This window comes from Camarhynchus parvulus, chromosome 10, assembly GCF_901933205.1.
Source record: "Camarhynchus parvulus chromosome 10, STF_HiC, whole genome shotgun sequence".
Taxonomy (NCBI): domain Eukaryota; kingdom Metazoa; phylum Chordata; class Aves; order Passeriformes; family Thraupidae; genus Camarhynchus; species Camarhynchus parvulus.
This window is the reverse complement of record NC_044580.1, coordinates 13,045,224-13,059,754: the sequence shown is the minus strand read 5'-3', so window position 1 is coordinate 13,059,754 and position 14,531 is coordinate 13,045,224. Positions and strand designations below refer to the sequence as shown.

The 14,531-nt window shown below is 47.7% G+C and overlaps 1 protein-coding gene across 4 annotated transcripts in view; it reads right to left on the bottom strand.

Moving 5' to 3' along the window:
• NTRK3 (neurotrophic receptor tyrosine kinase 3) overlaps positions 1-14,531 on the bottom strand; it is a 216,885-nt gene that overhangs the window by 149,255 nt on the left and 53,099 nt on the right. For all 4 annotated transcript variants that reach the window (XM_030955024.1, XM_030955027.1, XM_030955023.1 and 1 more), the window contains 4 exons: positions 8,230-8,387; positions 5,828-5,970; positions 5,125-5,266; positions 2,689-2,985 (listed from right to left, as the gene is read on the bottom strand). In XM_030955024.1, coding sequence (XP_030810884.1) covers positions 2,689-2,985; positions 5,125-5,266; positions 5,828-5,970; positions 8,230-8,387 — 740 coding nt within the window. The remainder of the gene's footprint in view (positions 1-2,688; positions 2,986-5,124; positions 5,267-5,827; positions 5,971-8,229; positions 8,388-14,531) is intronic.

The window sequence follows — 14,531 nt, the reverse complement described above, 5'->3', positions numbered from 1 at the left end:
GCCCCAGACAGTGAGGTCTAAAGCCCTCAGTGACACTCAGTTTACACAAAGTGAGAATCACGTCAGCTTCCAATCCACTCGCCCATGTAAGAAACTGACCCGAAATTAACTGGAGTTTGCACAGCTTTGCTGGCAGAGGGCTCCTGGAAGGATGCTGGAATGCTCACACTGCAGCATGGGTGAGGTTTGGAAGGGGAGTGTAAAACAAACCCCAGGTGACAAACATGGCTTTCCAAACCAGGGGAAAAAACCTGAACAAATATTTTTGTTTTCAGTCAAGAAAAAGAGTAACTTTCTTTGGCTTTTTCTAGCAAGAGGGAAAAAAGGAAAAAAAGAAAAATATATTTTATTTGGAGACTTTTTCTTCTCTATTAAGGCACAGTCTAGTCATAAAATTCTTGCTGCCTCTACATTTTCCCCTTTCCATTTTTCTCTGCTGGACTAAGCAATTTCAACAGAAATGCACAAAAAGGTTCTTTTCCCATTAAACCCTATATTTCCAAGCATAAAAAATAGCCAAGAAATTTCAGCCAACTTGAGTTCTGTGAAAAGTTCTCAAAGAACTGAACACTCATCACAGGTACATTAACTTCTGTGGATTAAATAAGGAGTTGGTAGCCTGTGACAGAGATACCAATAACAACACGCAATGAGATTTTTACAGGAAATGACACAAATCTGTCCTGGGAGCCACTGCCCTGCAGCATCAGAGAGAAGGCAGATATGGCATGCAGCTTACATGTCTCAGATCCCAGCTTCTAACAGCACCTTGCTCCTCTCAGCCTGGAAAGCAGAGTGTGGCCTTTTACCAATGAGAGGTTTTTGACCAGGGAGTGCTAAAATACATGGTCATTGTTCCTCCTCTATGCTGACAACGTCTTCCAGGCACTGTGCTTTCATTAATTAATTAAGAATAATAATCTCACCCTGGGTAGTGACAGCAAAGCCCTTGCACGTGTGAATTGCTGTAAGCAACATGGGGCTTGAATGAGCCACGCTGGGGAACCTTCAGTGTGTGGCATTTTCTGAAGGAATCTACCTTCAAACGGGAAATTATAAACGTCAGCTGCAGTGAATGTATGTGCCAGCTGTGGAAGTGGACGAAGCAACAAGCTTCAAGGAAAGTAAATTACATCCTGCATTGGGCTGACAGGGTCTGCCAGGGTGAGGAATGGCTTGGGACTTTGGATCAGAAGAAATAAAGGAAATGGGTCAGCTGCTGCTGCGAGATGGTTCATGGTCAGTAAGCATCCCACACCAACATGAGCCATGGGTGGAGCTGCAGTCACAAGGGCAGTGTTTTACATATATTCGCAGAACTCCATTCTCCCAGAGCCCCTAACACAAGATGCTCTCCAAACATCAATGTGCTTTTCCACACCACAGCATGGCTCAGATCCCTTTCCAAATTCAGCTCTCCAGAACAGCATATCTGCCTCCCTTTCCTGCAGGTCCAGCACCTACCTAGGAGCTGCCCTCGTTTCACAGATGGGGAAATTGAGTCACAAAGGTGGGACCTGACAGAGCTGAGACTGCAAACCTGTGCACCTCTGCTCACCCACCTACATTTGATAAGGTTTTCTGCCCTGACAGAAGGAAACATAAATAGGTCAGATAGTCAAACAGGGCAGCATCCTTCAAGTCAGAATACAAATTTTCCACTCCCATCCATATCAGCTCATTTGTTCAATTGTCAGATCTTCAAGGCAGAGATTTGGGTTTGCATTTATGATATTTGACCTGCGGGAAAACTCTGTGTACATATATGGTGTGATATAAATAATAAATGAGAGTACCGTTGGTATTTTGCTATATTTAGCAAACGCCCTATTTTGCTGGATTTTCTTGGGCTGCAGGGGCCAATTTAGAGCTGCCACTTTCTCATGGCATCATTCCTGAAGGCAGCACAGAGATCTTAACTCCATGATGGCCAGCGTGGTGTTGCACTGTCAGGGATGCTCCTACAGAGCAGACAGGCCACCACAAAAGTCTCTACAGCACTTCCCAGAGATGGATCCTTATATCCTCAAATGGGTTTTTTTTGCACTTTAGCTGTGAATCACCAGGGAGTGCAACAGGGAATTCCGAGCAATCAGTTAAGAAATCCCAGCAAACTGATGCAAAGTGACTAATTGAGCTGTCGCATCTTTTGTAGCCCTGTCATCCTGGAATTGCACATATTGCATTTGGAAAGAAAACAATCCTGACACCACTGCATCCAGCTTTAATCATTTCACAGATGCAAGCTAGAAGTAAAAGAAACAAAGGGACAGGCTGCATCACTTCAAAGGCTTTTCCTTTCTATAGCTTATGACTACCACACAGCAGAACACTGTCTCTAGAAAAAATTCAGCAACGTCTTTGGGGCACACAAAAGGAAATTCAAAATAATTGGGCAAATTTACATCTTATTCCCATGGAAATTCCTAAAGGTCTTTAAAATAAATATATAAATACACTGCAGAATATGCTACAAAATAAAGTTATCTAAAGCAGTTAGCACCTCTCCCAGCACTGAAGAGTTCATATGACACCATTGTGGAGGAAAATCATACTGGTCAGAAGAGGCTGCCAGGGGTCACCTCTTCCAAAGCCAACTTGGGTTGTCAAGGCCTTGTTGAGGTGCAAGGGTCATAGTAAGACCTTTGGATTGCAAGGAGCCCTGATGAGACAAACTGAATATCCTACCTGGAAAAGGCTTTTCAAGGAAGTGTCCTTTGATAGTTTGGTTGGCTGAGCCCAGCTGGTTGGTGGCCACGATGGTGTAGTTGCCGTTGTTGTAGTGGGTGGGTTTGTTGAAGAGCAGGCAGCCCTCAGACACCTCCCCTTGCTGGTAGAACTCCATGCGGATGATCTCGGTCTCGCGGAGGACCTGGCCGTTGTGCAGCCAGTGCAGGGTGGGAGCTGGGTTCCCATGCACTGCAAACGCAATGCAGTGGTCCATGTGCAGCACCGGCTCCTCCAGAGTAAGGATGCGAGGGGGATCTAGCAGAGAGAAACATGGCAGGCTCACAGCAACCTCCACCCAGCGTCACCACTCTGTGCACACCACGGAAACTAAGAGCACTGAGAACCTCCAAAATCACTTGTGCCTTCTACTCTTCCCATGGATGTCTGTAAAGAAGCAGTGCTGTCATGAGAACCACTCCACCCTCCCTCAAAGGAGGGTCTGAGCCATGGCCAGGCCTCTTGGCCTTCCAAACAGGGATATAAATAAAAGACAGGGATGGAAATTTCACCAGCCCAGAAACAATTCAGCTCGAACTGTCCTGTCAACATTTACTGCTGCTCTCCTTCCCCCAAGGGATCCTGGGGAGACTGCCTGTCCCCATTAAGGAGGACACGGTGACGTAGCACTGCTACATTACATTACAGATGTGCAAGGTGCCCGTGGGAGGTCTCCAGTCACACCGAGCAATTCTGGATTGCATAGCTGTGGAAGCAAACATCCCTCAGAGACTGTCTGTCCTTGGGGGCTTTGACTGCCTGAATATCCCAAAGGAGTTCTCACTCGCCGAACAGCCTCCAGGGGTGTTTTAATTAAAGGGAGTAGAGTGGGAGAGGGATAAGAAAAGCAAAAACTCCACCTGCAATTTATTGCATATGCATTGTCTTCCTCTTGGGACACGCAGAGAATTCAAATGTTGCTCTGCTATAGCTTCTGAAACCCCATTTACAACGCCTACACCTAAGGTCCCAAACCCCAAGGCTGGCAAGGTCTGAACTAGAAGAACAAGTTTTGTGCAAAGATACATGACACAATGATGTATGTCTTCCCTAAAACTCTCCTTTTCCTGCTGCCATCCAGCTGCAAAGACAGTCCATTCGGCATCCACGAGGAAGAAAACCAACATACCAAATTTGACCCATCTTTGTGAAAAAAGACAGTGAATTTTTAAGTCAGTGAAGTTGACAAAAGAGAAAAAGGTGCAGAGCTGGTTGGAGCTCAGCAAAATTCTCCCAGCAGTGCCCATCTACCCTGAACCACAGAGTCGTGTCCGACCACCCTCTCTCGTTCGCCAGCCCAGATCCGCATGTGGCTTGTTCATATCTTCCTGGCAAGGGGATTCAAAACAGGCAGCCACCTACATGCACAAACCCAGATCTTTCCAGTGTAAAATTACAGCCTGAGTGATGGCTCTGTGTAACAAGAGCAAGAGTAGCAGAACCTGTCAGCAGCTCAGAGGATTTCATGGGTGAAAATAAGCATGGGCATAGTGCTGTTGAAAGGGTGGAGGAACAGATGCTAAAACACTGTGCAAAAAACTCCCATCTGCTGACCAGTCAGCTCTGAGCTGGGCTGAGCTTTAATTACCTCCGTCCTTCAGTCCATCAATAGCACTTATTGGAAGGAAGATGAAAGTAGTAAAGCATCATACAGGATGAATGGGTTTACCAAGAGTAGCCAGAATACCACAAGGGTCTCTGCTCTACATGGCAAGGTTGAGGTGAGGGACTGATTTTCAAACTACAGAGTAAGGGCAAATATTACAGACACAGCAAAATAGAGCAAATCTCAGCTGCTTGAGACCACAAAGCTGTGTAAACTTCCTTTTAAGGTCAGGGGTTTGTTATATTAGAAAGCACAAAGAAAGTTGAGCTGCTTGCAGATAAAAGTGAACAGTTCAAATTTGACACGTGCACATTCATATGACATTTGAAGTTTAACTTTGTAGGATCTGACCTGAGAGAAAACCCTAACATCTCTGAAATTAGTGGCAAGTTTTAAACTGTCTTTAGCAAGGGTGCCATTGAACCTTCACATGGCATCAAGACAAGAAACTTTGCTTTTGTTAAGAGATTTTTAGTCCCTCTATGGCTGTCCTTTAGTCTGTTGAATCTTCCAAGACACAGGCAGGAAACTCCCACCACCACCACTGTGGCACTGCTGTTCCTTCCCCGCTCCTGTGCTCATTTCTGGATTAATGCAGGCATCAGTAAAGCAAAATTACAGACATTTGAGAGGGTGAGCTGTGTGATCCACCTCCAGCTCAGTGTGCTCAGTTCCTCCTAATCTTCACCCACAAAACCATGACACAGGTAGCAAGTGGCCATGCATTCAAACAGCTCCCAGGGCAGCCCCTCTGGGCTCTGCATGGACAAGGGCTCTCCACTGGTACTTACAGTAGACAGTGAGCAGCACACTGGCATTGCTCATCCCCACCACATTCTCAGCAATGCAGGTGAGCAGGAATCCATTGTCCTCGCTGGTGACGTTCACCAAGGTCAAATTGATGGCATGAACATTGGTCCAGTTGAGGTTGGTCTAAAAATCCCAGAGAGAAATACAGACAGAAATCGGTATCTGGTGGGTCCTTTCCTCCCCTCTACCACCCCCAGAAAAGGAGCATCACAGTTTCCATGTGAGGAGATATCCAAAATCCAAAGACAGCTGGGATCTGCGTGAAAGGAGCTATTTCCTCACCTGATCAAACACAGCACATCTTGTAAGAGGAAATACTGGGAAGGGGAGAGCCATGGCATTGTAGCACTGATAAACATGGCCAGCCTCTAGAAAAATCTTACTTAGCTATTGCAAACAGGTCATTTCACTGGAGTTCCATCAGAGGACACATGAGTTAATTCAATCCGGGAGCACTGAGCTCTGAAACTCTGTCATCTTCACTTCTTGGCTATACAGAAGGAAGGTTTTGCTCCCTTCTGGGAGTTCCCAGCTTCTCATGTGGATAGAGCATAGCTTCAGCTTTCCTTTGGATACAACAAGTATTCTTTTCTCAAACCACCTGCCCTGCATGCACTGACCTGGGAAACCCTGGGGACTGCTTTGGCACAGGCACAGGCAGCACTGGGGTGTTGCAGCCCCTACCTGGTGGGTGTTGATGGAGTGGAGCTCAGCCACTGTCCAGTCCACGTCCGGCAGTGGCGATCCTGAGCCATTGCAGGTGATGACCGCGTTCTCCCCTTCCCGCACCGTCAGGTTCACGTGGCTCACACTGATCTCAGGAAGGTCTAGAGGAGCCAAAAAAATGCTCAGGTGTGGGGCAGAATTTTCTATAGCCAGCCACAGGAAGTGTGTGGACCCAGATCCCACCAAGCTGTTTTCCAAATCAGCCTCCAGCACCCTGAGATAAATAGCATTAGGCAACAGAATGTCTATGCCCTACCAAGAAATGGAGGAGTGTTGGACACTGGAGAGGTGCCAGCTGAGCAGACCCTCTCATAAGCTTTGAATCCAAAAGTTGCTGTCCAGTTCTGGCCACTGTTCCTCTCACACAACTCCCATACCCATCTCTCTACTCCCACAGAAGCTGCTCACGAGGGCAGTCACCAGGGATGAGAAAACTGTGTGTGCTGGGAGAGGATCCAAGGCATCCCCACCCCCAGGGACAAGGCACAGAGCACTCAGCATTCCAGGTTAAGAAAGTGTCCCTCTAATTTATAACAATCAAGAAAAGATGACCAAGGATGTGTCCTCATATTAACTGCAGCTCTCCTAATAGAAGGTGCCCTTGTTCTTCCTCGGTGGTAGCAGAGGGATTCACTGATTTATGGTGGCTCTGATTTACACCAGTTCCTTGCTTGCTGCCACAGGCACCAAATATCCTTGTGACGTGAAACAAGACAGTGCTGGTTGCAAGAAGACCAAAGAGTCTTCTTGAATAGGGGTGGTTTTCAGAGGCAAATTGAGCAAGCAGGGCAGGAGGAACTGACCAGGGGTCCCATCCCATCATAGGGCAGCAGCATCCATCATGCCAAGGCAAAGTCATGGACAAGGACACACACACCCTTTCATGGCCATCAGAGAGTGACACCAGGAAGGAAGGAGCATTGTACTGATTAGGGGGGTGCCAGAAGAAAGAAAGCAGCAGTCAAAACCTGGCAAAGATGCATAGGGGGCAGGAATAGTGGAAAAGGAGACAGGAAGGACATGTATGATCTTCTCCAGAGTGAGCTGGTATCAAACATGGCCACAAACAGGCAAGCTATGCCTGCCCTCAGCACCAAAGGACAAGGATAAATCAATATCCCTGGAGTCTTAATGCTTGAACAGAAGGACTCCTCTAGAGGAAAGCAGACCACTGTGGCTCGCCACCCTTCCAGGAGTTTGCATGGTCAGGGGAGATGCTTACCCTGCACACCAGCACATTTTTTCTCCCAAAGCAGCACCCTGCTGTCCCCTATAGTCTAATGCCACCATTGATGGAGCCATCTCTCCTCCTGTCCCTGATCCCGAAGGATTTTTTGTTGTTGTTGTTTAATCCTTGCAGCTTATTCATCCCATGTCGGGCGGAAATTACAGCACTCTCAAATCTTTTTAGTTCATCCACACAAAGGCACATTCTGGCCAATTTCCAGAGCTTAAAGGGACAGGGTGAACTTGGGAAAAAAAAAAAAAAACAAAAAACCAACTAACCAACAAAACAACAAAAAACCCAAGTCATGCAAATCCAAACGTGCATGCTGTTTGTCTACTACTGCTACAAGCAACAAGCCCAAATCCCTAGTACAGAGGATGATTATATAAAAAAAATAAAATCTAGTTTTCCTCCTTTTTTCAGCCTGTGAGTTTGACAGCTGCTTGTGTACAGACAGTTTAATTGCTCTGTGGAAGGTACATCTCTTTTTCCTTACTCTGCAAGGGATGCTTTCCAGTAATAGCAATAGCAGAGCAAAACCTGACACCAAACAGGCAGTTGATGTGTGAACAAGGTGAAGGAAAAAGGGATAACTATTGAACATGCCTTGTGTTGCTCCTGGGGCCGCTGGACTCTTTTAAACATCAGCAGGAAATAGAAAGAGATATAAAGTCACTTCTGGCTCTTCCCTACAGATATGGGATTTCAATTGAAAAATAAAACAAAAGAAAATGAATAGAGACATGTGTTTCCTAAGAGTAATTACAGAAGATTCTGTGTCAGTGTCTTTTAACAATATGCTGCTTCTAGGATTCGTTAGGCACATGAAGATCTACATGAAACAGCTCTTTTCAAGACATCACATAGCCTCACTACAGACACTTTGTCAGGCAGCAGCATTGCAGTGAAGAAATGCCCCAAATCACCCAATATCTTTCATAAGCACATTAATAGCAGCCTCACATTTGCCCAGATATTCTATTTTTAATCTACAAGCTATCCCAACCAGCTTCAACCCTCTTGTTCTCAACCACATGGTAGGATCCTGCTGCATCAGGCTCCCGAACCTGAGGTGCTAGATTGTTCAGGAATCCCTCCTGGCCTCCCTCATGTCCATGCCAGGGATCCTTACCGCACTGGGTGATGTTCATCTCCTTCAGAGTGATGATGGCTGCATCCATGGTCATGCAGTAGAGATCCTGGTACTGCAGGTTTGCCTCGCTCTTCTCCTGCCAGAGCTGGATCCAGCGGATGTCACAGCTGCAGTTGAAAAGGTTCCTCTCTAGTCTCCTGCGGGCAGAGAGAGGTGAGAGAGGATGGTGGGATGGGGAAGGATGAGCAGAGCTGTCACCTGGCTCTGGGATCCCCAAGGAGGACAGCCACCATGCATGTGTAAGAGCTGGAGTAGAATCTTCTCTGCGTTATCCATCTGGGGTCTTCTGGCACTTATTATTCCTGTCTTTGCCACAGTCACATATCGCTGGATTCACACAGTCTCCTTCCTGAGTGCACACAAGGTTTTACAGCTCCCAGGTGCAGCCACCATCTCTCACCACAAGATCTGCACTGTTGTGGCTTGGTTCCACTGTCAGCAAGACACCCAGAAGATTCGGCCCTCAGCAAAGGAGCAGACAGCTCTCTACTGCCCTAAAATATCGATTTACACCTTCAAATCCCACTTCAGTGGTAGACCTAGACTCTGCTGGGCAAAGAACAATCCAAGCCCCCACAAGCACTCAGAGGAGCTGGCAGCTCTTCTCCCAAGTTCCTTGTACAAACACAGGCTCCTGGTGACCCAGAACACAAGCTAATGTGCAGGGGAACATGCATTTTAATCAAATCAATCAGCACTGTGCAGAGACCCTGCTGACCTGGCCAGGAGAAATGGAGAAAAGCACTGCCTTTAATGTACTTCATTTAAACCACACTTACACATAGTTTATATACCAGGAATGTTTATTATAATTGATTTTCCAACCTATTAACCATTTCATTTACATTTTTAAAGCTCTGCAGGTGTCTGTGGACATTCAAGAAGGCCAAGTCCCAGCAGGGAGAATAGTCCAGTGCTCAGCCAGGGCTGAGCTGCCAAAGCTGGTTGCAATAATTTGAGCAAAACTAGGAGATACAGCCTGAACAAACAAAATATCTCCCCACACAACTGCAAAGCAAAGAAAGTTGGGATCAGCAAAGCCAGCAGTGCCAAAGATGAGCTCAGTCACCCCAAACCAGAAGGGCATCTCCAAAGGTCAAACCGTTGTTTCATGTGATATCTAGATCCCCCATCATACAGGGGAAAGCTTTTTTCCTGCTCTGTTCCACGTGTTACTGCAAAATTCATGCCTGCTTTTACAAAATTAATTTCACCCACTAACAGGATTTGGAAACAACCTTCCAAACATCTGCAGCTGCTGCTTTGTCAATAGAGTGCTGCAAAAGGAGGAGCTAAAGGGGTCTGCTGGTAGCACCCAGGGTTGCTTAACCTGAACCCTAATGATGCCACTTTGCATTTCCAAATACATCAAGATGTCATCTGACCTTTTTTTCAGAGCAAACACTGAGTTAAGCTTCACTCTGTGGCTTTTCATTAGTTCATTTCTTTCCCACCAAAAGCACATAAACCTCTGTGACACAGGTACAAGGCTCAGACAAGCAACTCAAAGGCCAAAGCACTAAATTTAACAGACCAGAGCAGATTAGTGCAGTGATTTGAGTGATGAGACATTCCCTGCGTGCTCTGACAGGCACTGCCAGGGCTTTGCACAGGCTTTGCATCCTCTTCTACACAACCATGAATCTCCCTCTCAGGAGCCCCCCAGAATCACTGATACCAACAGGACATGGGATGGCAAGTGGGAAAGGGCTGGTCAGGTAGCTGGGGGTGTACCCTGGGACCTGGCAGGGAGCTGGGGAAGCCCAGATGCAATGGGGGAGAAATTCTGCTCTGCTGCAAATATCCTCACCAAACGAAGCTGCTGGGAGAGCTGCTGTCCTAGCACTTAAGGGCAGCTCTGTAAGTAATAGACAGCAGCTTTCCTGGCCCATTGTTAATTCATGAAGGGCCATGAATAATACAGGAGCCACGGGCTTCAGGGCAGAACTTGCCCACAACCTGCCCCAACACCAGCAGTGTAACTCGCTCTAATCGAGACCCCCAGAGGGGCTTTTGCACAAATTAACTCCCATCACAGGCTGGATGTGCTGAGTGCCACGGGCAGCTGGGGCAGCTGGCGCAGCTCTGTGGGTAGAAGCGGCACATGTGTGCACCCATTGTCCCTAACATGCATTGCTAAAGCATTCCCAACATGCAGAAAATAACCTTTCCTCCTTGCCTCTGCTCCCCAGAGATGTGCATAGGGAATTCCACACTCACATTGCCCTAAACCCACCCAAAAACCTTGACTTCCAATTCTCTCCTCAGACCTCTTCCATTGCAGGGACCATTGCGGCTGCTTCTAACTTTTCCTCTCACTTTTCTGTAACACAGCTCCACTACCTACAAGCCTCTACTTGTGGGCATAAATGCACCTTCTGTTCCTGCAAGAAGCACCTTGGGGACAACAAGGTGCCCTTTGGACAAAACACACTGCTGGACCAGAGGACACTGCCATGTGCTGCAGCAGCACCCCAGTGGGAATCAAGACAAGGGGCCCTTTGTGGGACACATCCAGCACAACTTAATCCTGGAACGAGCAAACAAACCCAAAGGGCATTTTTTGCATGCAGGCTGCAATTGTTGCCAAATTGTGCTTGGCTGCAGGCACTCAGGAGCTGTGCACACCCCCACAGCTTCTTCAGCCCTCCTTGAAACTGAAAATGCCTGTGAGAAATAGCAAATGTCACAGCTGCAAGGGAGCTGGGCTCTGCACAAGCAGAGCTGCTCTGTGGCTCAAGGAGTCCATCCTAAAAGGGACTGAACCTGCACCTGAGACAGAGCCACTCACCAGCACCGTAAGCAGAGTGATAGTAGGGTGTACTCAGGGCAGAGCCCCTTCCCCAAACAGGTACACTCTGTTTAGGAAAGAGGAAAATTGTGGCAATCATGCTATGAGCTGTTATTTGATGAGACAATGACCCATCAGAACTGAAACCCTAGAGCATGCAGGCATCAAATTTATTCTTCAACAAAACTGATGCTGCTGGTGCTTGGTTGAGCCCAGCTCTGCTCCCTGCAGAGAGCTGTACCCACTATCTCCCAAATCTGCCTGGACAGCCTTCAGCAGGGTGGGAGACAGATGCCATCAACACTCCAGTGTGTTCTGGAACAGACAGGGACTTCACACACACAAGCAGGTTTTTTCCAGACTAGGCAGCTAAATGAAACACATGCCCCATCCCATGCCTCCCTGCTCATCAGCTAAAGCAAAGCTGTCTGCAGCTAAAACCTCTCAGAGGGCAGCAGAGATCCTTGCCACGCTTCTTCTGTCTGTTTCAATTCACATGAAATTCCTGCCAAGGTCTCATACTCTTACAATTAAAATGCTCTTCCTATCTTGGGACTGAGGCCACTTCCCTAAGCTTGAGAAGCAAAGCGCACGCAGCAGAGAGAGAACAAAATCTAATTTTTCTTTATTCCTATTAATTTCCCAGAAACCAGGGCTTCTCTTGGTGGTCCAACCAAAACTGTTATTTCTGAACCCCTGCCAGAAGGGGCTGGGATAGAAAGGGAAGGACTGGGACAGGGAGTGGTGAGTGCTGTCTGACAGCTGGCTCAGCTAATGCAGAGAGCAGGCAGTACCCACTGTCTGGCCACAGCTCTATTACTGGGACTACTGGTGGTGATAAGCTTCAAAGCTGGAGGCACAGACCATGTTAAGTTGGACTCATAACATTAACAGAAATGCTGCTGTGCACCGTCCCCACCAAAGCCTCTTGCTGTAGCATTGCAGAAATGTACTGCAGGGCAACTTGGCAGGGACTGCTGGTATTAGAAATGCTGATGGGTTGGGCAGAGCAGCAAGATGTTCAGGACTACAAGGTTTTATACAACCAAAGACGTAATTGGATCCAGAGTCTTAGGTCTTTCCGGGAAGGAATTTCTTGAAATGTCAGCTCTAAGCTCTCTGAGGATATGACAAAGGAAGCCAAGGACATGACAGAGGAAACCAGCTGTGACTTCTGGATAAGAAAGGCTCTAAGTCCAACATTTATGAGCTGTTGCATGTGTCAGATGCTTCCCTGCACACACTCAGCTTCAGACCTAGGAGACTTGTGCACTCATTAGCCTGAGCCCTGCTGGTCAAGGTCAGCCCATGCCATGGGAATTAGGGCTGGAGTTACTGGAAACAATTCCAAGCCTTGTTTCTGGCCAGAGCAAGCAAGAGATAATACTCTCTGGAAGTGTGCCTCATTTTTGCCATCCTTTCTTCAGTGAGTCAGCAGGGAAAAATCTCAGCTCTGTTGAACAAGAAATTCTTCTTTAAAGCATTACCACGTTCACAAGGCTGCAATGCCTTGGATGCAGCCAAGCAGCAATTTCAAGCCCCAAGTTGCCATCCACCTGCCCAGTATCTTCTGATCTTAACTCCTCATTGTTCACTGTGAGTGGCTTTGTCAGGTCTCGTGCTCCCTGGCAATCTCCATGGCACACTCAGCTGTAGCTCCTCTCCTCCCAGCGCTCTCCTGGAGACAATCCTCCCACTGCTCCCCTCACCACGTGCTCCTCTGCTCCGAGCTGCCTCGTTCTAAGTCACGGTTTTGGCTTGGGTGCCTTTCCTTCCTCTGGATCCACGATTTCCTGATAGAACAGGGGCACTGGAATTCAGTACTGGGCATCTCTGGTGAGCCTCTGCATCCACTTGTTCCACCAACCCTCCACACAGACATGGAGAAGAGACTCTCCCAGCTTCTCTGTGTCCCTGGAGTCTCCTGGTCTCTCCACTGCTGTGCACAAACACTGCTGCTCAGCCTGTCTTCCTCAGGCTGGTGTCTCTGCATTGGCCTCTGCTGCTCACCACCTTCTCCCTTTCCACAGAGTTTTGGGCTCAATTTCAAGTCCTTGGCTGATGTCGATCTGCAACTCCCTTTCTATCTTTCACCAGTGTTTCACACTCGCTTTATGTGGGCCATGTATTCCATCTCCTTCCCAGGTTCTGTAAGTCTCCTTGGAGCTCAGTGTGCCAAAAAACTGTCTCTTACTCACCCATCCTCTGCATTTCTAAAAAAAAAATACAGTATTTCCCACTTTTGTGGATCCATTAGTAATTTCTCCCCGACGTGGAGATCTGCTCTTCCACAACAACAGGTCCCATGCTTCTAGCAGTCAGGACTACAACCACCTCACAGTAGGTAATGTGTGTTTACCTTAATTCCCAACATCTTTATGTGAATGATTATTCAGAACCCATAGCTCAGGCTACACCTCTGTGCTGCCTTCTTTCCAACAATTCCAAGTTTCAGCATGGCTCCAAGAAGGATGCTGCAGGCACATCCCCCTGCCCCTTAAAAACTGACACCCCAGGGGATATCAGATAAAATATCCCTCTTCTGCTGTGTTTGGGGGCCAGCATCACCACATTATTCTGGTAATCTCCACCCTAGCCATGCTTATGTGGATGAAGGGTCCTTAGTTACTCAGAGAGGAACATTTGCAGAAGGCACTTAAAGCAATTCTTTAGGAAAATTGAACTTGACCAGGCTCTTAGTCCAGCCCAGCCAGCAGCAAGGCAGTCCCTGCAGGCAGGCACGTTTGTAGGTCTAAATTGCTCACTGGAGCTGGTGCCAGAGGTTGGTTTGCCAAGACCCCTTTCAGAGCCTGAAGCAGGAGAGGTTCAGCTGAGGCTCCTGCCCCACATGATGCCAAGCCTCTCCGTGGGACACCATGGACAACACACACCACATCAGAACTGCTTTCCCACCCCACCATGGCTTCCTACCAACCAGCCCTGTGGTCTCCCACGGTTCTTTGTGCACGACTTCTCTGGTTCATTGGGATTTGTTATCTCCAAGAAAGCTGCTCTGAGCGCAGCTCCAGCGTGAGCCAAGTAATTCAGCTCCTTCCTGCTCGCCAAGCTGCAGAGTGCTGGCCCCAGGTGACACCATCCAAAGCCACCCCAAGCACACCAGCTCCCTGCCAGGATCATCATATCAGGACAGCACAGATGTATTCATCAGGTGAAATACCCTTTGCTGCCCAAAAAGCAGCTTCTCAATCCCCTTTGTGCTTGTTATTGGTCTTTTGAGCCTGGCTGGAGCTGGCAGACCTGGGACGTGCCTGAAGAAACAAAATATGACCAAATGAAGCAAAAGCACATCAAAACAAGCCCCTTTGCAAGTATTCCCATTAATCTGCAGGCTCACCATTACCCCAGGCCCTGCAAGTGCCTCCAGCTCAGGACTGCAGTCCCATTTGCTCCTCCACTCTTGGGTCTCTCTTGGGTAACAACCATCAATCTGAGTTTTGCCAGACAGTGCAATGACAATAAGTAAAGGTCT